At 37.0% G+C, this 27,775-nt stretch overlaps 3 protein-coding genes and 1 long non-coding RNA gene across 4 annotated transcripts in view; 2 read left to right on the top strand and 2 right to left on the bottom strand.

Annotated features, from left to right (window-relative positions):
• LOC311295608 (uncharacterized protein) overlaps positions 1 to 27,775 on the top strand; it is a gene marked incomplete at its 3' end in the record, with an annotated part of 334,919 nt that overhangs the window by 246,090 nt on the left and 61,054 nt on the right. The window lies entirely within an intron of this gene.
• Positions 1 to 27,775, bottom strand: part of LOC311295867 (elastase-1-like) — a 304,045-nt gene that overhangs the window by 237,040 nt on the left and 39,230 nt on the right. The gene's annotated exons all lie outside the window — the stretch shown is intronic.
• LOC311295875 lies at positions 814 to 2,784 on the bottom strand. Its single transcript, XR_014628410.1, has 3 exons — positions 2,652 to 2,784; positions 1,827 to 1,928; positions 814 to 1,216 (listed from the first exon to the last, which is right to left on the bottom strand). It is a non-coding gene; the product is annotated as an uncharacterized lncRNA (long non-coding RNA).
• LOC311294767 (uncharacterized protein) lies at positions 5,805 to 20,743 on the top strand (the record flags this gene model as incomplete). Its single annotated transcript, XM_084415796.1, has 5 exons — positions 5,805 to 5,902; positions 17,799 to 18,110; positions 18,840 to 19,133; positions 20,173 to 20,301; positions 20,727 to 20,743. Exons 1-5 carry the CDS (start codon positions 5,857 to 5,859, stop codon positions 20,741 to 20,743), a joined length of 798 nt encoding a protein of 265 aa, XP_084271922.1. The 5' UTR covers positions 5,805 to 5,856.

The following is a 27,775-nucleotide window of genomic DNA, read 5'->3' as shown; positions in this document are numbered from 1 at the left end:
AAACGATGACAGATCTCTTCTGGTTCCGGCTGCGGGGATAGATACCTTAAATATTTTATATTTAGGCTGTTAAACATGCATTCCTTCTAATTAAATTATAAAACTCATATTTAAAAACAAAAGACTCCTTTGTGTGGTTACCATCCAAAAACGAGGTCACGTGATCAATGACAGAAATTTGCTTAGACTGATGCATAAATAAATTTGAAAGAGAAACTTTTTTCAAAGCAATGTCCTACAGCAGGGGTAGTTTTGCAGTATTTTAATTAAAGATAATTGCATGTACTAAAGTGCTTCTAACATTTACAGTGTATGTATAGTATATTAAAGGTATATCAATTATATTCAAATAAATGTAACAAAAGCACAATGAATGGACACCATTTTGAAAGCTTATTCCAATATTTAATGTCAAACTGTTTAAAGACAAATGTAGTGCCAAAACTACTGCACAACAGTATAAAAATCAGTTAATTAAAAATATCCAGATACAGGAGCAATCTATTATAGTGACACATACATTAACGTTAAAAAAATTGCTATGATGAAGTTGAATATATTTACAAACCAAGAGATGAGATTCAAGTTTGTTATGTGAACATACATTTGTTTCTTCGCTTTAAATAACAAATAGGCAAAAACATAAGCACAACATTTTACATTCTCAACTTTCATTCTATATCCTTGTGATTATTGGTCACTTTTATTGTAACTATGCAATGAATATGTCCTTTAGCAAAACACCTGATGAACACTTACACTTTTTTGATAAAGGCATTAGGCAGAAATCAAGTACAATTTATGAAGCTGAAAAGAGAAAACAAAATGCTTTAACAATATGGAAAAAGATAAATCACTATTTTCAATATTGGTTCTGCATATATCAAAGAGATCCTGAGGAGGAATGGGACTTCACATGAAGACTTTCAGAAACTGTGACAGAGCAAAGGGTGCACCTCGCTGGACACATCCTACGCATGCCCAAACAACAACACCCAAACACAGTGATGAAGTGGACACCACCAGGAGGATGCAGGAGACAGGGAAGACCAAGGAAGACATGGAGATAGATGTTTCACGAAGACCTGAAGAATGTCAGTGTCCCATGGGAAGATGTGAAGAACCTGGCCACGGATCGAATACGTTGGAGGACAGTTGTTGCCCAGCACAGGACTTGATGATGCCGTTGTGAGTTTATAACTGTAGGATATGTTTTCTGTAAAGAGTGTTGCATAATTAAATGTTAAAAGCATTTTTATGTAATAAGTTCACTGATATGTGGGCATTTCTATGAATAAAAGTATGTCTTTAATAGCAAGCAATAATCATGAAAATGATTTACATGCAAACGGGACAGTTATATATAAATAATCGAGTATCTGATGTCATGTGACAAGTCAGATAAGCTTTTCCACTCTTGCAAACAGAGGTAGGTTATGAGGTGTGGAGAGACATCATGTATCACTGGAACATAAACAGACGGAGACCAATTTGCAATTAATATAAACTTTCTGACAGTGTGTGTGACATCCGACAACTTTCCAAGAAGTGGCGCAACTGATTTACAAATATCGCGATAAATATGTACAGGAATTGAGGCAGTAGCCAATGACAGCACTAGGAGTAAAAGCTGCAGGATTGTGTACGAGTATACAAATATGTACGAGTATCGTACGAATTTGACAACTTGTTAAATCTTGTGAATTATTAAGACTTTCAGACTATGTTTGTACTGATTGGGCTATGGGTTTTGTGAGAAAAGTTTTAAGAAACAACAAATGCTTGATAAAATGTTTGATTTAGGGTTAAAACCAACACATACATACCATTGCGAATATTTGCCTTTGCAGCTGTCCGTCTTCTCCGTTTACTTCTCCTCAAACAATAATGGAATGACTGAGTCCGAAAGGCCCTTTTGGTCTTTTCAGCTGAAAAAAGAGAAAAGAAAATATCATTATGTATAATATATAGGATTATTTAAAGGGAAAAGTACTGATTTACCTTACAAATATTGGATGTTACATTATAAAGCCTTACAAGCATGGCAAGTGTTGTGGTTAATATGCATTTACAACAAATATCACTTTAAAACTATCAATACTGAGGTAAAAGCATGGCAAGTTTTGTGATTACTGTCCTTACTAAACCAATCACAGTAAAACTAAGGTTACTGAGGTTTAAAGCATGGTAAGTTTTGTGGTTACTGTCCTTTTACCACACCTATCACAGTAAAACTATGGTTACTGTGGTAAAAGCATGGTAAGTGTTGTGGTTACTGTGCATTTACAATAAGTACCACATTAAAACTACAAACAGTGTGGTAAAAGCATGGTAAGTTTTGTGATTACTGTCTTTTTACTACACTTATCACAGTAAAACTAATGTTACTGCGGTAAAAGCATGGTAAGTGTTGTTTTTACTGTGCTTCTACTACAAATACAACTTTGGAACTAATTGTACTATTTTTAATCTGATATGAATATCTAGGCCTAGCACGTCACGTGACAGGCAGTGTTCACCCTGTTTTGAATTAGAAAGCAATGAAACGCAAAGTCTCCGTGGAGATGGCAGATATAATGGCAGATTAACATCGACAAACAGAAAAGACATGATATCACACATTAGGATAGCGTATTTAGGTATTTACTTACCAACATCTGACACACGTGAACTGATGCCAAATATCGCGATGTGTTCGGAACGAGACTTCTTCAGCGCGATTTCCTACTGATAAAATATAATTTTAGAAAATCAATAAACAGCAAAGCAAACCAGCTTCCCTGGCAATAAGACCGAAATAATAACATTAAAAAAAATACATAAAAATACATAAGATCTCGTGAATAAATGTTGATTAAACAGCTTCTCTGCTGCAGCCGACAGCCAGGCAGAAAGAATCGTGCTGTTATTATCACGAAAGACGCTTCCCATTGAAAATACATTAGTTTAAAAAACGTGCTGGTATTACGAAAATAACGAAATAAACGTGTCCGTGGCACGAATCAATAGATTAAATTACGTGACCATATCACGAACTGCCGTGAGATCACGTGCGTTGTTAAACTCACCGCTGAATGATCACGTGCGTTGTTAAACTCACCGCTGAACGCGCTAAACCTTTGCGGGGACTTTGATATCAGATTGCGAGGGGTTTTAAACATCAAAACCCAGTTGGAGGGACAGATAAAAATTATCTGGGTGCTGCCATTTGACTCGCCCTGGCATAGATAATATTTTGTAGCCCAATGAGAAAAAAGGGAGTAAATAATTAAAACAAAATGAACAGCATTAGCTGCTACGTGTGAAAAGAAACCTGCTTTGGATGTATTATGTTCAGGACAAACGTAATAGCACTGCAATAGATTGGCTATATTAGGTTAAGGGCCAACGTAATAGCACTGCTTATATTAGGTTAAGGACCAACGTAATAGCACTGCTTATATGTTGGCATGTAACGTAATTGCGATTTGCAAAATAGTTTCCTCAGAACGTATTTCATGTGATACAGGGGTTGTGCATGGTACAGTTGAGACACCCATTTCTAATGATGTAAATGTAACTAACCATTCATTATGAATATGAAAAATAAAGACAAATAAAGAAAATAACAATTGGGCAACATTTACGTTTATTCAACCATTTATATTCATTCATTTTATTTAAATTAGCACTGGTTAAAATTTATAAAGCAGGAACAAGATATGAAACAATATTTATTAATAATACACAGTTTAAATATCACAAATATCAAATTTTATTTTCATTTACGTCCTATGCTGGCTAATTACGGCGTTTAGCCTGTTATCATAACACTGAACAACTACACAGTGTGTTTCCTAATAGAACTCTATCGGGGGTACAGTTGATACACGTGTGTCTCAACTATCCCCCGCTGGCCATCTCGCACATTTCTCTAGATTTTGCAATTACCTTGCATGACACAATACCATGAAATATGCCAGTTTTTAAGGCACAGAATAACGTTTGTGGTGATACCAGTTACGTTTAACAGTCATATAGGGATAGTAAGCTATTCATTGTGGAGAGTGCATGGTGAAGTGAACGTCCTACTTTAGAAAAAGAAACTTTTCCCGATATCTTCGGATCGGAGACGCGTCCATTGTTCAAATTTCTCACGATCAAAGAGGACACTAATAAGCATGTGCACAGCAAAAATCACAACTTGTGCTTGCTGCGAACACAAGCTATTTAAGGTGTCTCAACTGTACCTATGTCTCAACTGTACCCAGTCTACCCTATAACGTCATGCGCAAAACTAACCTACCTGTTGCGTAGGCTACGGTACAAAGTGTTGAGATGTGTTGATGGAGAAGAATAGAAGGACAAACGCAAAGGAAAAAAGGGCATTTTTCTCCAGATGGAATAGAAACATCACCAACGGAAATTGATAGCCTGCGTACACCTAAAATGTAACCGGATTTGATGGATTATTTTGTTTGGACCTAATTAACTGCATTTTGTTTGGAATTGACAAAGTTTTTACCGTGACCGCAGCCGCAGGCAGACAGCTGTCAAGAGTAGCCTAAGTGACAACACTTCTCTAGCTTTTGCCTTTATACATGGCAAAAAATCTCATGCGATCGTAATCTGGGCTCGTGCATCAAGAGGATTTAGCTCACAGGAAGTTTTCGAATGCTGTAGCTACAACAGTGAAGGGGCGAGAAGTTGTCTAGTGTGTATTTTATGCTTAAATTCTGCAAACAGAACAAAGTTGTGTATGACTATTAGTTGAACTTTTTCACCCTCTTACAACGCTCACATCTACCATTGTGTTTGGTCACTGATGTCAAACTTTATGTTCGCAGAGATGTGAAAACACGTCAGACAGTTGTATTTGGAGATAATAATGGTTTATTTACCGCTGTGTCTTTGGCGGTTTTCCTCTTCTTCTTTCTTTCTCTGTCTTTTGGAAAATCCTGAAGGGTATGAGCGCTTTATGATGACATTTTTAAATTTAAATGCCCGCGTAGCGCTGAGTGTGGGAACTACAGTTTCTCTTCCACTGACAGCTAGTGGGGGACCTGATGGGGGGTGCGCGACGGTGGATGTCATACACAACCTAAACGACCGTGCAGCCATCGGGGGCCCCCTTCAGCTGGGGGACCTAGGCAGCTGCCTTCCTTGCCTACCCCATTGCGACGGCTCTGTACATGAACTCTCATTTTTGGTCACCCTAAAGCCCCTTTCACACAGAGATTCCGGAAAATACACGGATAAAGTGACCCGGGATTTGACCCGGGTTCGTTTGATTTTGGTTCATTCACACTGCCAGTGATTTTCCGGAATCAGAGAGCGCGTTCACACACAACCCGTGTATGTCCCGGGTGTGACATCGATGTGACTTGTAATGTCTCAGCAGCGTCTTCAGTTTGCTTATGAGCTGCGATTTCTCTCTCGAGAAACCACACTTGTGCATTTATTTCACTGATTCGATCATAAACTTGCGCATTACGTACCGCTTCACAGCTGGCGAACGATCCCGCGCTTCAGCGTCATCACTGCGACACGGCATTATTACGGCTTTTGTTCACACAGCGCGCGTTCCGGGACTGAACACGGCAATGTTACTAGGTCCCCAACCCGGCATCGATCCCGGCATCAATCCCGGCATCAATCCCGGGTCGTGTTTGCGTTCACACAGAAGGCGTTCCGGCAATTTGCCGGCAATTTCCCGGGTTCAATGCGCTGTGTGAAAGGGGCTTAAGTAAGTTCCTCTGTCCGTTTCTCCCTCTGTTCGGGTGTGGCCGAACGACAGGCAGAGACAAAAAAGAAGAGTTCGTCGATTAATCTCCACGAATCATCATCATACAATCAGATTTTAATCAACTGTAAGAAATGAAGAACGTTATAGTGATAATGTTGTTGCCATTTTTAATGGACGGTAGTGATCTACCTTCAACACTTTCGATTTAGTTTTCTAAACCCAGCTAACAATTGTTGGTTCCCACTCCCAGAACGTTTTTTAGGTTTGTTTTTGGTTAGCCTGGAAATTATTCTTAACGGAAATAGAATGTTAGTTGTTGGGTTGTAAACGTTATTCAAACGCCTACATCAGTATATTCAGCATACCCGCGACATATAAGCGGTATGAAAGATTAATATATGGACATAATCAGTAGATTTCTTACATTCAACTTACATTTTGTGCTATTACAACTAAATTAGCAAATGTTTCTATTTATTTCCTATAATAATCCTGCACCTGCACATCTAAATATGTTAATTTAAATGTAAATCCACAATTCCACATTGTTCTTAAAGGGGTCATATAATGCCATTTTTGTACAAGCTAATTTGATTCTTTAGGGTCTAAATTAAAACTTTGTAATATACTTTAATTAAAAATTCTCATTAGTATTGTAAGAAAACACTAATTTTACCTGGTCAAAAACAGCTCTGTTTTCAGCACGCCGTTTAAGTGCATATGTCTTTAAATGATAATGAGCTTTGCTCACCCCGCCCCTCTGTTCTGTGGGGCGTTTTGACACAACACCACATGTGGAGTGTTGCCTTGACAACAGTTGAGGGTATATTTTGAAGAATGGCAGCGGGAATCTCTGAGCAGAGCCATATAGATGGTTATATATATCTCTCTATATGGCTCTGTCTCTGAGGACACAGTGCGACCGTATCAATTTGAACCGGAGTCGGAAAACAGGACGTTTCTGAATGGTTGGTTAACGTAATGTCACTTTGATCTATCTTTGTATGTACTGGCAGGGTAGAGTAGAGAGATACGAACGCTATGTGTTTACTGATGTATACGTTAGTTCATTGACAGATTGATGTTACAGCTAATGGTCATGAAAAACTTTTTTTTGGTAAATGTAGGCTTGTCAGTGATGCGTAACGTTATCTATGCAGTGTTAGGTACAACTGTCAGGGCTGAAGCACTAAAATTTTACTGATCTGTTTAAAAAATAACCAGTCTGTGAGACTATGACAGTCATTAGGCACATAAACAACACATACTCAGACAGGAGCTAATACCTTTTTCAATGTTCTCGTTTATAAAGCAGTCTGGTGAAATGATTCGGGCAAACATGAAAGCATTGACGTTGATTATGGGGAATATTCCCTTCGAAAACAAAACTCAGCCACTGCGTCTTCAGCGGTTCGGATTTAGGAACATCAAAATGACTGCTGTGTTCGTTATTACACCCAAGAACAGAACACCACAATCGCTTAGACGCCAGTCTGCTCCAGCGTATCAACAATGGCGGATTATGATGACAGCTCGCTCACGAGCGAGGGCGGGTCTGTGTTGAAACACTGCTGTCAATCAACAATCGTGGGAGGGGCATCCGACCGTGTGACGTCACACGGTCGAACGGCTTGATTTGAGAGAGGGGAAAACATATAAGATTTAAAAAAACACTGGATGGAACTTTTTTTTTTTTTATGATGGTTGTGTAAAGGCACTGCCAACTCACATTTCAGTACAATCAACTTGTAAAAGTGCATGTACCATTATATGACCTTTAAGGGGACTATTATTGTCAGGATACAGACCAGGAGACAGAGGTAAGTGAATCAAACACAGCTTTATTTACAGATGATCAGAGTGCAAGGTGAGTATTCATTCAAATCAAGTGCAGATTTCGTGAAGAGTCGAAGTGAGGCAGATAGCAGGTAAGCAAGTTCACTTTAGATAAGCTGATGTCAAGTAGTCACTTGTTCAATAACTTTGTCTCTTCTCTTTCAGATGCAGATAGCAGTAAGCAGATTCGGAGGACATACACTGGATTCTTGAAGGAGCATAGGATCTCTGACAGCATGGAGTCGGGTAAGGATTCTGAAGACGGAACAACAGGATACAGAGGTTAGTATGTCAGGTAAGTATACATTACATCTTGGAGTCTGAAAGTATCAGCGGCAGCAGCGACAACGGCATGTGAACTGTTCCTGTTGGAGACTTGACCCAGACTGAAATCACAGTGAGAGTTTTATAGTGCTTGATGACGAGGTTGCTGATGGTGAACAGGTGCGGGTGATCAATGAACTGGAGAGTGAATGCAGGTGTGCCAAAAGAGGATTCTGGGAATTGTAGTATTAGACAGAAACAGACGGTGAACGTGACAATTATACAAACCATATCTTGTTTTTATTTATTGTTTAATTAAGAAAAATAATCTGAACACATCAACCATCTCATGGAAGATTAAAGGAACACACCAACTTTTTGGGACTTTAGCTTATTCACCAGCTTAGACTTTAGCTTATTCATTCATTAGTCCATAGATACCCTTTTCATCTCCATGCGTGGCATAACTCTGTCTGACGCACCCACCACCAGTGTTGGGTATTGTTACTTTGGAAAGTAGTTAATTAGGTTACAACGTTACCATCAATTAATAGTAATCAGTTACGTTACAGCGTTATCTATTCATAAAAGTAACGCGTTAGAGTACTCATGCGTTACCAAAAATTAAAAGCCGTTTGCAGCGGCTCACACATGACAGACACAGCCCCCGGCCCCTTTAAATGCACCTAGAAGTCGTGACTCCTGACAATGAATAACGTCAGTCATCCGACTAAATTAACACTGCAGGATAACAATAACAGGAAAGACAGTCAGCAATAGGCTATTCCACATGGCGTTTTATTTATTTATTTATTATCACAGAACATATTAATCAAAATTCGCACCTACCCAGCCCGGGTAGCCCAGGCTACTGTATATGAGCACCATACAAGATAACTCCTGATTTTTTCTTTAAATCTAATGCAGTTATCAAAGTGTATCAAGTGTGCTTACTTGTAAACACAACCTGAGATAAACAGGCTTGCAGATTTAAATCCATTTAGAAATGAACAACCAGTCAACGATCTAACCGAAATTAACAGCTGCCTGTCAAACAAAAATGATTACAAACCGAATTAAATTTTTGGCGGTCGACAGAAGCTTTTCACCAACGCAGAGTGTGCATTTTCTTTTCCTTTTCGTTGACAAATTGAACATGATGTGCGTACTTCCATAATCCAAACGCTGTCTTCTCTGCCATCTTGCCGGGAGTTCGAAAACAAACACACACACACACACACACACACACACACACACACACACACACACACACACAGGGTCAGACTCAGGCGCATGCAGCTGGGCACAGACGTATCACAGCCATTGAATTTACGATCACAGCGCTTCGGCTCCGCTGATATACCCGCAGGTGGCAAAGTAGACCTAAGCCTACTGTCTGACAAAAAGCAGGCTGCAGTCGGGATTTTCCTTTCCTTAAAATAACGGATTACTTTTTAAAAAAAAGAACGAAGTTACTGATTACTTAACGCAAGAAACTAACGCGTTAAGTTACACATTTCACGAAAAAGGTAATTAGAGTACTCTAACGCGTTACTTTGTGTAGCACTTGTTTGGATTATACAGTAATTAATTAGTAATTAGCAGTAATTAAGTAGTTTTTTTCTGCTGCTTTATTATTATTATTATAATACAGATAATATTTGAATTCTATCAGAAGAACTAGGGATCGCTATGGAGACGGTGGGTTAGCATACGAAGTAACAGACAGACACAAGATTAATTTAGAAATATAATTGTTTCAATTTGATTTGGACGAAAAGTAGAAAGTCAATAAAATAAAAGAAATGACAGAAACACAATAAACAATAAAACTGACTGCAAATTTCCACCTCGAGTGCACTCTTGTCGGTGTTTTCACATATGTACCCACATAGTCAGTTCAACATTCAGGAAAAATAAAATAAATGAAACAGACAGAATATCACAAAAGAGTATAATCTCTCTCTCAAAGGGATTTCAAGTGTCTCTCATGAAAAGTTAAATGTCTCTCAATTCTGGGTGATAGTTGACCATACACCCTCAAGAGGAAAAGAAAAAGAAACAGTTCTTTAAATCGAATTTGTCGTTCAATGCGGTTTCAGTGGAAACTCAAGGAAAGGATATCGGGCCTCCTCTCCACCACGCGATGTCTCCTTTTCTACAACTGGGTTGGCTCGCCATCAAACTCGCAGTCTACAGGATGTTACAGGAGGTTGTGCAGATCTTCACGAATCAAGAAGGAAGAAAGAAAAGAAAAAACAAAGGAGAGAAAAAAAAACCTGGCCTGATCACAGACCAGAACATGCATTAAGTACATTTCAAAATAAGTTCCACATCTAAGATCCAGAATACACTGCAAAAAATGCTGTTCTTACTTAGTATTTTTGTGTTGTTTCCAGTCCAAAAATCTAAAAATTCTTAAATCAAGAAGCATTTACTAGAGAAGTAAAACTACATAAGAAATTATTTTTTGTTTTCAGATAAACAGTAAGTAACTTAAGTAATTTTTGCTTAAAACAAGCTAAATTATCTGCCAGTGCAGTAAGAAAAAAAAACTTAATTCAAAAAAACTTAATAAAAACATAATCTTAAAACAAGATTATTTTTCTTACTGCACTGGCAGATAATTTAGCTTGTTTTAAGCAAAAATCACTTAATATACTTTCTGTTTATCTGAAAACAAAATATAATTTCTTATGTAGTTTTACTTCTCTAGTAAATGCTTCTTGATTTAAGAATTTTTAGATTTTTGGACTGGAAACAACACAAAAATACTAAGTAAGAAAAGCATTTTTTGCAGTGTAACATCTAATACACAATTAAAATTTCTTCACGAACTAATATAATCACATTCGTTTACCTCTAAATCACTAGTTCTCTTTCATACAGACACGTAGCCAACAATGGTGACGCTGAACTCTTTATGATCGATTTTTTTCTTTTGCTCTCACTCGGGCGCACCTCGTGTGTGATCGTAAAATGGCGTCGATGAACTGCAATGTGCAATGGCCATGCGCTCTCACTCAGGCGCACCTCGTGCGTGATCGTTAAATGGCGTCATTGAACAATAATAATTTATTCCTCTATTCAGTCGGCTTCTTGTTCAGAATGCATCAAATTAACTATATCTCAACTTCTCAATACTTTTTTCGAAGATTTTTAACCTCAGATACATAAAATGGATCGCAACGATGGGATTGCGTCTGCTCTTCTCAATCAAGCTCGTCTCTTCTGTCATCGCGCATGCTCGTCGACACACATGACGTTAATGACAAGAGAGCTCTCATTGGTTGATCGCTGAGAATTTATTTTAGAATATATTCACATAATTTTCTTAATATTCTTAATCTTAATAATCTCTTATTGACTTTTATTAAGGGAAAATCATATAACTAAATTGTGTAAATTAAATAATTAACTTTATTTAACCTGTGTTACATTTGTAACACAACACTGCCCACCACTAGCCTAGCTTAGCACAAAGGCTGGAGGTAAATGGCTCCAGCTAGCATACTGCTCCCAATAAGTGACAAAATAACGCCAACATTTTCCTATTTACATGTTGTGATTTGTATAGTCACAGCGTGTACAAATAACAAGGTCACCTGAGACACAGACATCTTCTAACCGTATACATATAGAAGCACTGCTACTTGGGCGGAGTGATTTGCTCGCAGCACCTGAGAAGCCCCATGGTGAGGAGCAGAGAGTTCGCTCAGAGTTGGAGTAAATCACTCCGCAGAAGTAACAGTGCTTTGCCTTCTGAGTAGGGGTGTAACGATACACAAAACTGACGGTTCGGTACGTCCCACGGTTTTGACGTCTCGGTTCGGTTCGGTTCGGTTCATTTAGGTGGAGTGGGGGGGTTTAGAAAGCTAAAATTGCTTTTTTTTGTTAAACAGTGCTTTAATTAACAAATTGTGTCCTTGTCTTTAAATTAATTCAATTACAAGTAAATGTTTCTCAAGGATAAAAAAATGATCTGCTAATGCTGTAAACTATATAGGAGCCCATACTTTACATTACTATAACATTAAAGCTTAACAACAGAGCCTAGACTTTTAGCCTAAATTCAGTTGCTATTTATTTTTAGATATAATAATAATCAACACTCAAGTAACAAATTGTATGAAAACATGTAAACTGCACATAAGGCAGTTTTTTCATCCAAAATGGTGACGAGTCTGCTTACAGACTGGGGGTTGAACAGCTGGCTGTCTGGTGCAGCTATAACAACCTTGAGCTGAACACGCTCAAAACAGTGGAGATGATCGTGGACTTCAGGAGAAAACCCCCAGCACTCCCTCCTCTCACCATCATGAACAGCACTGTGGAAGCAGTGGAGTCATTCAGGTTCCTGGGCTCTACCATCTCCCAGGACCTGAAGTGGGCAAATCACATTGACTCCATTGTGAAAAAGGCCCAGCAGAGACTGTACTTCCTTCGCCAGCTGAAGAAGTTCAATCTGCCACAGGAGCTGCTGATCCAGTTCTACTCAGCCGTCATTGAGTCTGTCTTAAGCACTTCCATCACTGTCTGGTTTGGTTCAGCTACCAAATCGGACATCAGGAGACTACAACGGACAGTCCGGACTGCAGAGAGGATTATTGGTGCCCCCCTGCCAACCCTCCAGGACCTGTACTCTTCCAGAGTGAGGAAGAGAGCAGGTAAAATCATCACAGACTCCACTCACCCTGGACACCCCCTGTTTGAACTGTTACCGTCAGGACGGCGACACAGATCACTGGCCACAAGAACTTCCAGGCACAGGAACAGTTTCTTTCCACAGGCCATTTCCCTTCTGAACACTTAACATGCCCCCCAAAGCATATGCCTGTAAGTGCAATACTCCCACTGTCTAGTGCAATAAACTCAGGTGGTATTTATATCTATATTATTCATACTACTCAAATACTGTAAATATGTTTATAATCTGTAACATGCGCTAGACTCCCACTGTCTAGTGTAATATTCTCTAATTCAGGTGATATTTATATTATTCATACTACTCAAATACTGTAAATATGTTCATAATCTGTAAATGTTTATTCAGACTAAACCCAACTGTGACCCTACTTTTTTACTTTTATACTATTTTTTTTTTTTTTTTTTTTTTTTTTTTTTTTTTTTATATATTTTCATTCTTAGAATTTGTATTACTTTGTTCTTGTTGTATTTGTATTTGTATATGTGCACTGGAAGCTTCAGTACCAAGAAAAATTCCTTGTGGGTGCAAGCACACTTGGCAATAAAGCTCTTTCTGATTCTGATTCTGATTCTGATTTTTACATTAACATTTTTACTCTAATTTATTATTGAAATACTGTATAATCATTTACACAGTTGCTGTCATTTTCATGACAGATATTTTAAACATACATTAAATAATCAAGATGTCATTAACAGGTTAAGTAAAATATAATATATAGGCTAATATAGTGCATTTATTTAGTGAAAGAGTTCATTTCCTTAGCAAACCAACAAGCTGTGGACACTGAATGACTTGCCTGAGGTAAATAAAGCTATGTGAAAAACTAAGCGTTTTATTGACATATTTCCGCTGTTGAAACACTGACTGAGCGATTACACGAGTTATGATGCCTTTTAGTAAGTATACTGTATTTTTCAACATACCTTCAGGTGTCCATTCATGTTTATTCTGTAACTGAGGAAGAGAATCGCGTTTACTCGCGCTCCGCGCTGCCGCTTTAAATGAGGAGCTAGTAGGCTACGGTGATCTGTCACGCCACATCAAAGAGCGCCAAAACGACATTTAATGTTTGAATTTCGTGATCAAATAGACAGAATTTGAAAGATTACACCTTGCTTATTATCGAATGTAACAAAACACTGAGCTTATTGCGATTAAATGTGGTTAATGGTGGTTAGGCAACGCTGTATTCGTTGTGTACACATAAGACATGAGGTCCAATGAGCCGGGACAGCAGGGGGCGGGGCGGGCGTGTTCGGTACGCCATGAGAGTATCGCGATTCGTATCGTGGGTGGTGTATCGCGGTTTTTCGGTTCGGTTCGAATATCGTTACACCCCTACTTCTGAGAATATAGTTCCCAGTATTTAACAGTTAGAAGATGGCTGTGTCTCATGTGACCTTGTTATTTGTACAAATAACAATGACTTCAACACAATCTATGGTTTTTAAAATATCAAATTTAGACGGGTCAGTGACGTATAAGGATTTTCGACAGGCCAATTTTAAAATACCAAAAAAAATAACACCTGTTGCAATTGTTCAAACATTAAGGATGTTGTGTACACCTAAATTAATAAAAAAAAAAAAAAAAATTAATTGATTTTAGTGTTTCTTCATCTAGTTGAATTGTCCGTAGCCTTAAAAAATGTAATGTGGTGCGACCGTGATTTATCTTAAAAATAATTAATTTTCTTAACATGCTTAATTTTTTTTACAAGTTCTTAGTAATTAAAGTGTTTAGAAACCAAGTATTTGAGTTTTTGTCAATAATGATCTAATTTTTTGTTCTATAATTTCTGAGTTGCCTTCTTAAATCTAGTTAACAGACTTATTTTTCCCTGTAAATCACATAAAACTGATACAAATGTTTTAAAAATATAATTTACTAAATCATACTGTGTCAGTGATTCATATTTCAGCCACAGAAATAAGATATTTTATTTTAAATTTAATACAGTGATTGCTTTTATTGGTCGCATCATAAAAGTGGTCGCTACAAATGACACGAATATCTTATATAGTTAAAAATCTATTTAAAGAGATCAATGAACAATACATTTTAATGTTATAAAATAATAATGTTATAGATATAAATTATTTCATAAAAGTATTGTATACATTTGGGGTCAATAGTTTTTTTTTAAAGTAATTAACACTTATTAATCAAGGACGCTGCTGAAAATTCAGCTTTGATCACAGGAATAAATTACAGTTTACTATATATTCACATAGAAAACATATTTATGCACAAATAATAGCCTATCATTTTGAAAATACTATAACAAAATCATCAGTAGGCCATTTGAAAGCTCAAAACTTTTAAAAATATGATGCGACCCACCAAAGAGCTCGCTGAGGCCCCTTTGTGGGCCAAGACCCCCCTGTTGGGAACCGATGATGTATGGTATTACAGGCATTATCCCATAGGGATGCGTGGTCTACAATGAGCAGAGAAAACAAAATACAATAAAAATGTGCTAATATAAACAGTATTACAGCATAAAGACAATAGACACTATACGAAATGGAAGTAACAGTAAATCAGGTTATTAAATGCTAAATATGAGGTAGTATCTGTAAAACATAGGTTCACATTACTTTGGTAAAGTGTATTCAAGTTGCATTTAAGTATTTACATTCTAAATATATAGCATAAATGGGTGTGCACATTTTGCTTGCTTAAATTATACTGCAGAACACAAACAGTATACACAACTAAACAGTATCAAACTAGCTTCAACATTTGACTTGACATGGACTTGTGCAGTATGCAATTTACACGAAAATATAATTATTATTAGGGGTTCAAGCAAGTAGCGCTGAAACCCTATTGTAATTATAAAAATTTCCAAGGATCAGCATTCTCACAAGGGCTGTAGAAGTGAATAAAAGAAAACACGTGATTATAGCGGTTGGTGTGGTTACTTGCATTCGGCTTGTCAGTATCGTGGTACTACAATATTGCAGTTATCGCGACAGCTCTAATTCTCACCTAAAACTGATTGGGCCGACCAAACCGTAAGTCGCAGAGACTTGAAACTTTTCTGGGCTGGTAATACTCACACTGTCTACAATGACACTGATGCCCGCCCTGATCTGCCTGACAGGGGCGCTACAGTGGTTAAAGTGTGTAATGGCTCATAACTCCTAAACTGTTAAGCGTAGCTCAAGTGTCTTATATTGTTGGAATCCTTGGCTCAAGGCGGACCATGCATGCCAAAGTTTCGATTATTGAAATTTTCTGGTTTTTGGATTTTTAGAAACGCTTACTTTTGCAAACTAGTCCTAGGTTTTTGGCGAAACTTGGCGCACCCATGTAAGAGCTCATTCTGTGGTTGTGTGAAAAAGAACACGGTGACTGCTACCACTTGGTGGTGCTATAACATTTAAAAAAACATAAAAATGGCTATAACTACGCAGTGCTAAGACTGACTTTGAGGACATTCGCGTATCTCGAAAATTGCGGTCGGTGGCGGCCAATGAAGTTTGAGCGGCTATCAGACAAGGTTAACAGAGGCCGATCGGAACGAAAATCGCTGGGCCTGTTTGACTCACGGCCCTAAAAACCTGTGAGAAATGGGAAAGAAATCGGCCACCGGTTCCTTCGCGTTTTTCATGTGCGTAAAGGATTGTGTATGTGATTTTTGGCACATGCCCACAACATTTCTACCGCATGGTAAAACTCCTCATTCTGACCAATTTTGCCTCTAGGACCACCACTGTCAATTTGAATCATTCGTTAAATATCGGAGATTGTTTCAAAAACCAACTTTCACAAACTAGTTCTAGGTTATTGGCTCAACCTCTATAAACCCCCATGCGGAACAATACTCGGGACTCTCTAGGTCAATAATTATAAATAAAAAATTACGTTGACTTTTGGATAGTTAGCTGGGGAATTTAGAAAATAGGCTTTTGGGTGGACTTGGCAGACCTAGTGCCTATCATTTCTAAATGAAAACTCGAGACTTCACGAAATATTTGCGAAACGAGAATGAAAACTTTTATGGGAATCGGCCCATAGATGGGGATGTAACTGTTAAAAAGCTTTATAAAACCCCATATTTTCCTCTGTAAATTGCCTGTATTGGCTGTAAATGGTATTTTCCATCAATGTTCTTGGTGGTTACAGGCTAGTTAAAGAAAGCATAATACCTTTTTACGCTTGTGCTTAAAGGCCTTAAAACGTTTGAACCCCGATAATTGCTGTTCGCAGCTTTATTTCAAATAATTATTTGAACTAGTACAGTTCATGGATGACAGTAACAGAATACACAGAATATTAAAGTTTGAACTGCATAGAACAGGGTTAGTCAATTAAAGTTCCAAGAGGTCCGGTCTCTATATTTCCTTCCCATATAACATTTAGGCACCTTTGTGTATGGTACATAAAAGGCCTTGGAATAACCCCACAAGGGCTTCAGTTTTGGAGATGCATTTTCTTCTGCTTCTAACACATTAACTTTGAGGACAAAATGTTCACTTGGTGCCTAATATATCCCACCCACTAACAGGTGCGGTGATGAAGAGATAATCAGTGTTATTCATTTCACCTGTCAGTGGTCATAATGTTATGCCTGATCGGTGTATAGATGTCCGATATATTGTAAACATAATATAATATACTGTGTTATCTGTGTATGATATACTGTACATAATACATTTTAATCATATCAGTGTAGCTACCACGATTAGCCTGCAGTAATCTTCATCAGTATTAATTAAATCTTTTTCTGTTCTTTATTTGAATCACATTATTCATCGAACAATAAGTTAATCATCACATTGTTGATTTTAGTGATTTTATTTTTTCAGATTTTATTTTATTCTTTATTCATGAAAAGCACTTGCTGAAATTTGGTTTTTGATCTGCTGTGAATTGCAGCGATCTAAATTTAAGTTTTGAACATTAATATTTTTAGTCAATGACTTAAGGCTGATTTATACTTCTGCCGTAGCTCCGTCATAGGCTGTGTGTAGCACGCGTAGCCTGACATGGACCTCTCAAAAACTTTTACAACTCGTCAATTCTACGCAGACCACAAGTGCTGTGATTGATCTGCTAGAGGCGGACAGAATCACCAAAGAAGAAGCGCTGTCTACTGCAGACAACAACGCAGAAGTATAAATGAAAACCGAAGCATGGCCTACTACAGCGTAGGTTCGACACAGAAGTATAAATCAGGCTTCAATTATCTTATTTGCATTTCTTAATATATGCAAGTTTGAAGTTTATTGAATAACTGTGTCTGTATTCCAGGTGTGTTTGGTGCTGATGAAATTAAAGAAGTGACCGAGGGAGATTCTTTGACTCTACCGACTGGTCTTACTGAAACACAGAGTAGCGGTCAGATATTGTGGCTGTATGGATCTGACAAAACCATCATAGCTCAAATTGATAAAGGAAATTACAGTACTGATGTTGATGATGAGAGATTCAAAGGCAATCTGGAGCTGGACAAACAGACTGGATCTCTCACCATCAAAAACAACAGGATCAAAAACTCTGGACTTTATCAACTAGACATCAACAGAGGGACCACATTAAAGAAATTCAGTGTAACAGTCTATGGTGAGTAGTTCAAGTCTTTTATTGTGAATGTGGTCTTGTTTAGATCAGACATCAATTAAGACACTCAATTTGAGAAACTCCCAATGTCTTTCTGTTTCTGTCTGATGTTTTTATATGAAATTTGCTGTTTCTGCTTTTGGTTGTATATGTTGGCGTTTGTGTTTTTGCTCGTAATGTGACCTTGAACTCAGGAAAGGTGTTATATAGATAAAACTTATTTATAAATAAGAACTATCTATTCTACACTGTATGTGTGGGACATTGTTTTTTTTTCATGTTTGTTATTACTGTACAATCGTACAGTACATTTAAATATACGATTGCATCACATCTGCTGGGAAACCTGAGTGAAATAAATTACACTCCACTCCTGGTTTTCTATTTCCTATAACATATGAGTTGAAAGGAAAGGAAAAACACGGCCTCTTTTGGCAAACAGATGAAATTATAAAATGTTGGACATGCTTGTGTACCACGTCCTTTCATTTTAATTCGTAGGGTTTTTCCTTGTAGTTGTTATTCATTCATGTCACTGTGTGCTCACGGTCTTTACTGCTACCATCTGCTGTCATTAAAATAACCTCATCATGCAGCTCTCTGCTCACATTAATGTTGGGAATGATATTGGGAGAAGTGGATTCAAGGCTGGAAAGAGACATTTAGATTTTTACATAAAGGTTGATAAATCTCTTCATGAATATTTTCTGTTTATTCTCTCTTGTTTTTTAGCTAGTCTGCCCACACCTGACATTGACTCTCCACAATGTGCTCAAACACCAGCAGGGTCATCAAGCCGAAGATGTGTTTTTCAGTGTTCTGTGCAAACATCAGACCAGACAACTCTCTCCTGGTACAAAGGAGACAGTTTAGTCTCCAGTAGAATCTCTGATATTTGCAGCAGCACCTCTTTACGTCTGGAGGTAAATTATGAGGATAAAAATATCTATAGTTGGATGGTGAACAATCCCATCAGCAACAAGACTAAACATCTGGACATCATTCAATTCTGTAAACCATGTGAAGGTACGTCAGGGCTGATAAATGTTGTAGCTAATACTTGTTTGTTATAGATCAGACACATTCACACTAATGTCTGTCTTTATCATTACAGTATCAGATCTTCACTCAGGTTATATAGTGCTGATGTTTATAGTGTGTGTTATAGATCAGACACACTCACACTAATGTCTGTCTTTATAATTACAGTATCAGATCTTCACTCAGGTTATATAGTGCTGATGTTTATAGTGTGTGTTATAGATCAGACACATTCACACTAATGTCTGTCTTTATAATTACAGTATCAGATCTTCACTCAGGTTATATAGTGCTGATGTTTATAGTGTGTGTTATAGATCAGACACACTCACACTAATGTCTGTCTTTATAATTACAGTATCAGATCTTCACTCAGGTTATATAGTGCTGATGTTTATAGTGTGTGTTATAGATCAGACACATTCACACTAATGTCTGTCTTTATAATTACAGTATCAGATCTTCACTCAGGTTATATAGTGCTGATGTTTATAGTGTGTGTTATAGATCAGACACACTCACACTAATGTCTGTCTTTATAATTACAGTATCAGATCTTCACTCAGGTTATATAGTGCTGATGTTTATAGTGTGTGTTATAGATCAGACACATTCACACTAATGTCTGTCTTTATAATTACAGTATCAGATCTTCACTCAGGTTATATAGTGCTGATGTTTATAGTGTGTGTTATAGATCAGACACACTCACACTAATGTCTGTCTTTATAATTACAGTATCAGATCTTCACTCAGGTTATATAGTGCTGATGTTTATAGTGTGTGTTATAGATCAGACACATTCACACTAATGTCTGTCTTTATCATTACAGTATCAGATCTTCACTCAGGTTATATAGTGCTGATGTTTATAGTGTGTGTTATAGATCAGACACACTCACACTAATGTCTGTCTTTATCATTACAGTATCAGATCTACACTCTGGTTATATAGTGCTGATATTTATATTGTGTGTTATAGATCAGACACACTCACACTAATGTCTGTCTTTATCTGTTCCAGATCCAGGTCTGTCTTCAGGTGCTGTAGCAGGAATAGTTGTTGGTGTTCTGCTGCTGCTGGTGTTTGCTGTTGCTGCTGCTGGTGTGATTTACTATCTCCTCAAGATCCCTAAACGACAAAATCAAGCATGTAAGTATTACACTTTATACAGCAATAGAAAAAAAATATTGAGCTTTATTGTAGTACAGTAGAGTTTAAATGTATAATATGATTTTTTACAGTCAATATTTCTACTTTCTACCTGCTCTAACTTGTGACTGATTTGGTGCAATAATTAACGAAGTGTGTGATTGTCCAGTAATGAGCTGAATTACATTAATAAACTAATTACTGAATCTCTGTCTGTTTAAAATTGTGAATTTAAGATCCATTTTTGATTGTCTGTTTGTGTAAAGCTGGAAGCTTACGCTATTATTTTGAACCAACAATAAGAAACAAAAAGCAGTTGACGGATGAAGGCGAAGTGCATAATTCAGTTATATATCTAACTGCAATATTATTAATCTGACTCCATAAAAGTTGTTGTTATTCTTTAACCCTTTTATTCTTTAAAGGTAACGGTCTTTCTTAGAACTGATAGGAAAATGTAGGATTTAACCTGAACGTTTAGATAACGAAAGTTATAATCACTTTAGCTTTCAACATAATCAGTGATAAAAGGAAAGATTTTCAAAGCCTAAAGTACTAGGGCAGAAAAGAGTTCTACCCATATTCGCTCAGCCCTACATTTATTTACATAGTTTTGTTCTTCTGGTATTAAGGTTGGGAAATTTACCAGAAACTGGCATAAAAACAAAAAGTCCTGCTGTCCTTTTTCTGTCATATTGAGTTTTATTTGGACTGTCTGATATCTTCATAGCCGCCTCACAGCTGTATTTGTGTTTGTGTCATTGTGTGTGGCTTCATTCACCTTATTTATTTAAACATCGTTCCCCAGGTTTCACAGACAAAGCTTATAGTCTAGTCCCAGACTAAAATGCATGTTTGAGTGGGTTTAACTGAAAGCAACTTGCACTGAGATATCTTATATGTCAGTGCCATTGTTTTATCTCAAGATTACACACAAGTAATGTTTTTTTTTTTTTTTTTTTTATTAGGCGCATTTATAAAAGCTACTTAACCTAATTGAACTAAGGCCTAATCCTGGCTTAATCTAAACCCTGTCTGTGAAACCTGGCCATAGAATATTAATCAGAAACTCAGAACTGAAAACCAAGCAAATTAGTGTTATTCATTCCAATAAAAGGACAGTTTATTCTAAAATATAAATTTTGTCATAATTTTCCCACCTTTATGGCATTGCAAACGTTGACTCCAGTGGTTTAACCTAAATTTTCTGAAGCAATATGATACACGTCTGTAATGTGTATTCATGCTACAAAGTCTGTTCTCGTGTCAACACAACATGTTTGCGTTGTGATGCTCTCGTGAACGCGCGTTGGTAATTTTTTTTTTTTTTTTTTTTTTCTTGTTGAGGTTAAACCACTGGAGTCACATGGATAACTTTAATGATGTCTTTACTACCTTTCTGGGGCTTGAAAGTGGTAGTTGCGTAGACTGTCAATGGAGGGACACAAAGCTCAGATATTTAATTAAAGTAATCTTCATTTGTGTTATGGGTTTGGAATTACATGAGGGTGAGTAATTAATGACAGAATATTCATTTTTAGGTGAACTATTCCTTTAAACAATTAATTTAACACATGCAACATTATTGCTAATTGTTGCAGATCTTTAAGTAGAAGTCATCCACATGATGAAGTGATTATTAGAAAGCACATATGAAGATTTACACAGTATCCTCTCAGTCCTTCAGTTCACTCACTTATAATCTCCTTTTTCTCTATTTCTGTGCTGCTGTGACATGTAGTGGAGACCGTGATGGAGGGAGATCCTGTCACTTTAAAACCTGTCACTGAACTAAACAAAGACGATCAGATACAGTTTATCAAGACGTCTGGAGATAAAGACACTCCCATAGCTGAAATCAAAGGAGGGACTGAAGAGATCATTACATCTGATGGGAGATTCAAAGACGGACTAAAGCTGGACAAGACGACTGGATCTCTGACCATCACAAACACCAGAACTGAACACACTGGACTCTATAAAATACTGATCAGAAGAGGCATAAGGACCTTGTCTGAAGAAATCTACATTGTTGTCAAAGGTAAGTCATTCCAGTCAATATAATAATGGTCATTTTCTTCCTCATTCTTTCAGTTTCTTTCTAAAGGTAATTCAGCTCAATGGCTTGATGTTTAGACTCCCGTCAGTTTCCTCAGATAATTTCAGTCTTCATTCATGTGTCTGTATTTGGTTTTAATACACTTTTTTTTTTTAATAAACCATTTTAACACACTCCATTGACCACACATTATGACAAAGTGACAAAAAAATGAAATTACACAGACAGCACAAACGTTTCTAGACAGTATTGATTGAAGAGACAGAACACAAGAACGATGGTTTTCTGGTGTATTTAATGTTCACAGAAACAGATCATCTCTGACACACAAAAAAAAAAACTATGTTATGTTTTCTTGCTTCCTTGGAGTTGCCTTTATATTTCATATTTAGTTTAATTCATTAAGTAATGTTAATATGCTAAACATGCATAAACATTTGTAAATGATTATTGAACTTGATTAATAAATGATATAATATTCTTAGGTCAAGTTTCCTAATTAATGTTGACAAATATAGCTTTATGTAAAATACTATTCTAACATTCATATTAGTTATATTTATATTATTTTGAATACCAATATTAATATAACTAATCTCTTTATACATTTGAGCAAATTCAATTAATATTCAACTGTTTGAAATTAAACGCAAGTGAAAATATTATGAGACCTAAACATCATTGATTCTCGCGTGTCACGCATGTTTGAGCTTCTGTTTACCTGAACATGATACGCTCAGATTGATGTGCGTTGATAAGTGTTGTGAATAAAAGGTCTAAATTTACGTTTACATTTATGCATTTGGCAGACACTTTTATCCAAAGCGACTTACATTGCATTTCAAGGTACACATTTTTTACATTCTCAGTTCTTGCTTTCCTTGGGAAACGAACCCATGACCTTGGCATTGCAAGCGCCAACGCTCTTCTGTTTGAGCAACAGGAAAATTAAATTGGTTGAAAGATGCACTCAACTGTTGATCTATTAGCTTTTTGAACAAATTAGGATTAGCAAGTGACAGATTTGACCATTGATCCTCATGTTGTTTCTTTATAGCCGCCACCACCATTCAAAAGTTTGATTTAAAAATAAAATAAAAATAATAATATTTGTGTTCAGCAAGGATGCATTAAATTAATCAGTGACAGTAAATACATTTTTAATTTTCACGGTGTGGTTCTGGAGTGGAGAATAAATGGAGTAGAGGCAAAGATATAATCACAGAATTTATTGAAACAAACCAGATGAAGGTAAACAAGACAATCCTAAATGGGAGAGAAAAACCATAAACGAGACAGCTTTGTAAACATACCAAAGATAACGACTGACTACAACAGACTGAATCAGAGGGGTATTTAAACACAGGATACTGATCATTAAACTAGAAACTACTATTCATATTAGAATGATTTCTGAAGGATCATGTGAAACTGAGGACTGGAGTAATGATGCTGAAAATACAGCTTTGATCACTTTCATCTTTCATCACAAAAATGAATGAATTACATTTTTAAAATATAATAACATAGAAAACTGTTTTTAAATTGTAACAATATTTCACAATATTACACAAATCTTACATCAAATTTTTGAACAGTAGTGTATATACCATTAACAATAGATAAAACATGTCTTCTGCTTTTTGCTTTTCTTTTCTGCTTTTTGATTTGTCTTTCCTATATATATATATATATATATATATATATACACTCACCTAAAGGATTATTAGGAACACCATACTAATACTGTGTTTGACCCCCTTTCGCCTTCAGAACTGCCTTAATTCTACATGGCATTGATTCAACAAGGTGCTGAAAGCATTCTTTAGAAATGTTGGCCCATATTGATAGGATAGCATCTTGCAGTTGATGGAGATTTGTGGGATGCACATCCAGGGCACGAAGCTCCCCTTCCACCACATCCCAAAGATGCTCTATTGGGTTGAGATCTGGTGACTGTGGGGGCCATTTTAGTACAGTGAACTCATTGTCATGTTCAAGAAACCAATTTGAAATGATTCAAGCTTTGTGACATGGTGCATTATCCTGCTGGAAGTAGCCATCAGAGGATGGGTACATGGTGGTCATAAAGGGATGGACATGGTCAGAAACAATGCTCAGGTAGGCCGTGGCATTTAAACGATGCCCAATTGGCACTAAGGGGCCTAAAGTGTGCCAAGAAAACATCCCCCACACCATTACACCACCACCACCAGCCTGCACAGTGGTAACAAGGCATGATGGATCCATGTTCTCATTCTGTTTACGCCAAATTCTGACTCTACCATCTGAATGTCTCAACAGAAATCGAGACTCATCAGACCAGGCAACATTTTTCCAGTCTTCAACTGTCCAATTTTGGTGAGCTCGTGCAAGTGGAGATGAGTGGTACCCGGTGGGGTCTTCTGCTGTTGTAGCCCATCCGCCTCAAGGTTGTGCGTGTTGTGGCTTCACAAATGCTTTGCTGCACACCTCGGTTGTAACGAGTGGTTATTTCTGTCAAAGTTGCTCTTCTATCAGCTTGACTCAGTCGGCCCATTCTCCTCTGACCTCTAGCATCAACAAGGCATTTTCGCCCACAGGACTGCCGCATACTGGATGTTTTTCCCTTTTCACACCATTCTTTGTAAACCCTAGAAATGGTTGTGCGTGAAAATCCCAGTAACTGAGCAGATTGTGAAATACTCAGACCGGCCCGTCTGGCACCAACAACCATGCCACGCTCAAAATTGCTTAACACTAGAAGTGCCAAAATTCCATAACTACTAGAACTGCCGCAAGCGGTCATTTTGACCGCTAGATTCAAAACTCTATACCTTTAATGATAAATACCCAATTGAGAGATTAATGCATTTATTGTATTAGGATGTCTTTTAAAAACAAAACAACACCAAACTGTACATTTAAACAAGTTTAATTATACATCTATCAATAATAATATCAGTAGATGTCCTGAACAAAATGACGGAGTAGCCTGTTTTCATGTTTACACTCGATCGCGTCCGCCGACACACAAACACACACACGCACACACATACCATATTCCATTGCAATCTTGACATCGCAGCCCGTTCATTACAGCCATAATAAAATATAATAATAAAATAGCCTAGTCAACCTAACATATAAAAATTCCACTGCTCGATATAGTCAGTAGCCTAGGCTACAATTCGTACCATTTTGCGCATGTGAAGGATGATTTTTTTCCGTCGATTTTGGAACGTGAGTGAAGTACAAAGCCTATAATAAAGAATAGTTTACCATCCAAATACATCGCATGTTGAAACATTTTAATTCTAATTAGAGAGTTACGTGAGCCCAACGGCACTTACTTTCACTTTCGCTTGAAAGTAGCCTAACCGATTTCATTTTGGCTTGTTTATGGATTATTTATTTGTTATTGTTCTGTTCTGAATATCATTACATTTAAATGATTTGTTGTGGAATATGTTTTGTGTATTTTTTACCACTTTTTATTGTTGTGTATATTGGTATATGTATAATAATACCGCGAAATTCAGTGCGGTCAATATGACGGTTTATGGCCGAAATAGGTAAATATGTTCATTTGTTTTTTTGCCTTATGTGTAATTTATATGAAAAGCATTTTAAATGAAAATACAGACACTTTTAGGAAAAGTCAGGTACCAGCAGGATTTTATTTATTTTTTCAACAAAGTTATTGCAGATATAAAATTCAAAACGGTCAAAATGACCGCCATGGCAGTTCTAGTGTTAAATCACCTTTCTTTCCCATTCTGACATTCAGTTTGGAGTTCAGGAGATTGTCTTGACCAGGGCCACACCCCTAAATGCATTGAAGCAACTGCCATGTGATTGGTTGATTAGATAATTGCATTAATGAGAAATTGAACAGGTGTTCCTAATAATCCTTTAGGTGAGTGTATATATATATACACACACACACAGTGCGTGCAGAATTATTAGTGCGTTTCTCAGCATTGGTCCCGAGCGCCCAGGTCACGATCAGCCATGGTTTCGTTCACTCCGGCTCCAACACACCACCACGAACCCTGGGTGGTTCCGCAGCGGAAGACGCGAGCAAGGACCAGAGCAAGAATCTCTCCGCCCCTCCCGGTTTTCGAGCTCTCCACCCAGAACCGCTTCTCCCCTCTTTGCGAAACAGAACGCGATGCTGTGATCATCAGCAATTCCATCGTCCGGCACGTCCACGCTACGTTAGGTAAAAGTAAGGTGCGCAGTCACTGCTTTCCTGGTGCTTGTGTTTTGAGACGTTCATAGAGATGAGTGCATGTTGCAAAGTTATATTAAAGAACTGTAATGGGGATTTAAATTTTCACACTCTAGGTGTGCTCCTGATTTTTCAATGTAATGATTAATGTGAACACTGTGAGACAAAGGGGGAGACAGCTGAAAAGGGAACCTCTGACCCCTTGGGATCAGAGGTGGTCCCATTTGGGACTTCTGAGTTTGTAGGAATAAACTCAGCAGGATTAGGTCACTAGTACACTGTAAAAAAAAAAATCGTAAAATAACGGTAAAAAGTCTGCCAGCAAAGTTGCCAACCACTTACCGTAAAATTAAAGTAAAATATCTTAATTCCAATAAAGTGCAAAAACTATAATTTTACAGAATTTTTCCTTGTTTGAATTAAGATATTTTACCTTAATTTTACGGTAAGTGGTTGGCAACTTTGCTGCCAGACTTTTTACCGTTATTTTACGATTTTTTTTTTTACAGTGTAAAACTTTTATTTTATGGATTTTTCCAATATTATAATGACCAAACACCTTTAATAAAGTTATGGCACTAAAAGTTCTACTGAGAAACACTGTTATTTTACAGGTATTTCCTAAATTATTACAATCAAACACCTTTAATAAAGTGACGGTACTAAAAGTTCTACTGAGAAACACTGTTATTTTACAGGTATTTCCTAAATTATTACAATCAAACTCCTTTAATAAAGTGACGGCACTAAAAGTTCTACTGAGAAACACTGTTATTTTACAGGTATTTCCTAAATTATTACAATCAAACACCTTTAATAAAGTGACAGCACTAAAAGTTCTACTGAGAAACACTGTTATTTTACAGGTATTTCCTAAATTATTACAATCAAACACCTTTAATAAAGTGACGGCACTAAAAGTTCTACTGAGAAACACTGTTATTTAACAGACCTTTCCTAAATTATAACGATCAAACACATTCAATAAATTGTCAAGACGTGCTCAAGAATGTAATAAAACAGTTTTATTTTAGAAGACAAAATAAGTCTGTAAAAAAACTGTATAAAACTGATTAAAATCATCTCAAACTTTAATTTGCAGCACTTGCTTACATATAATTGAATAGTATTTAAACAATGTAAACTTGTAATCTAAATAAAATGGAATTATTCAGACCCCTGGGGTCACATAGTTCTGATAT

The sequence above is a fragment of the Rutilus rutilus genome (genome assembly GCF_951802725.1).
Source record: "Rutilus rutilus genome assembly, chromosome: 8".
NCBI classification, from domain to species: Eukaryota; Metazoa; Chordata; class Actinopteri; order Cypriniformes; family Leuciscidae; genus Rutilus; species Rutilus rutilus.
The sequence above is the reverse complement of the archived record's forward strand: the minus strand, read 5'-3'. Positions and strand labels throughout refer to the sequence as shown.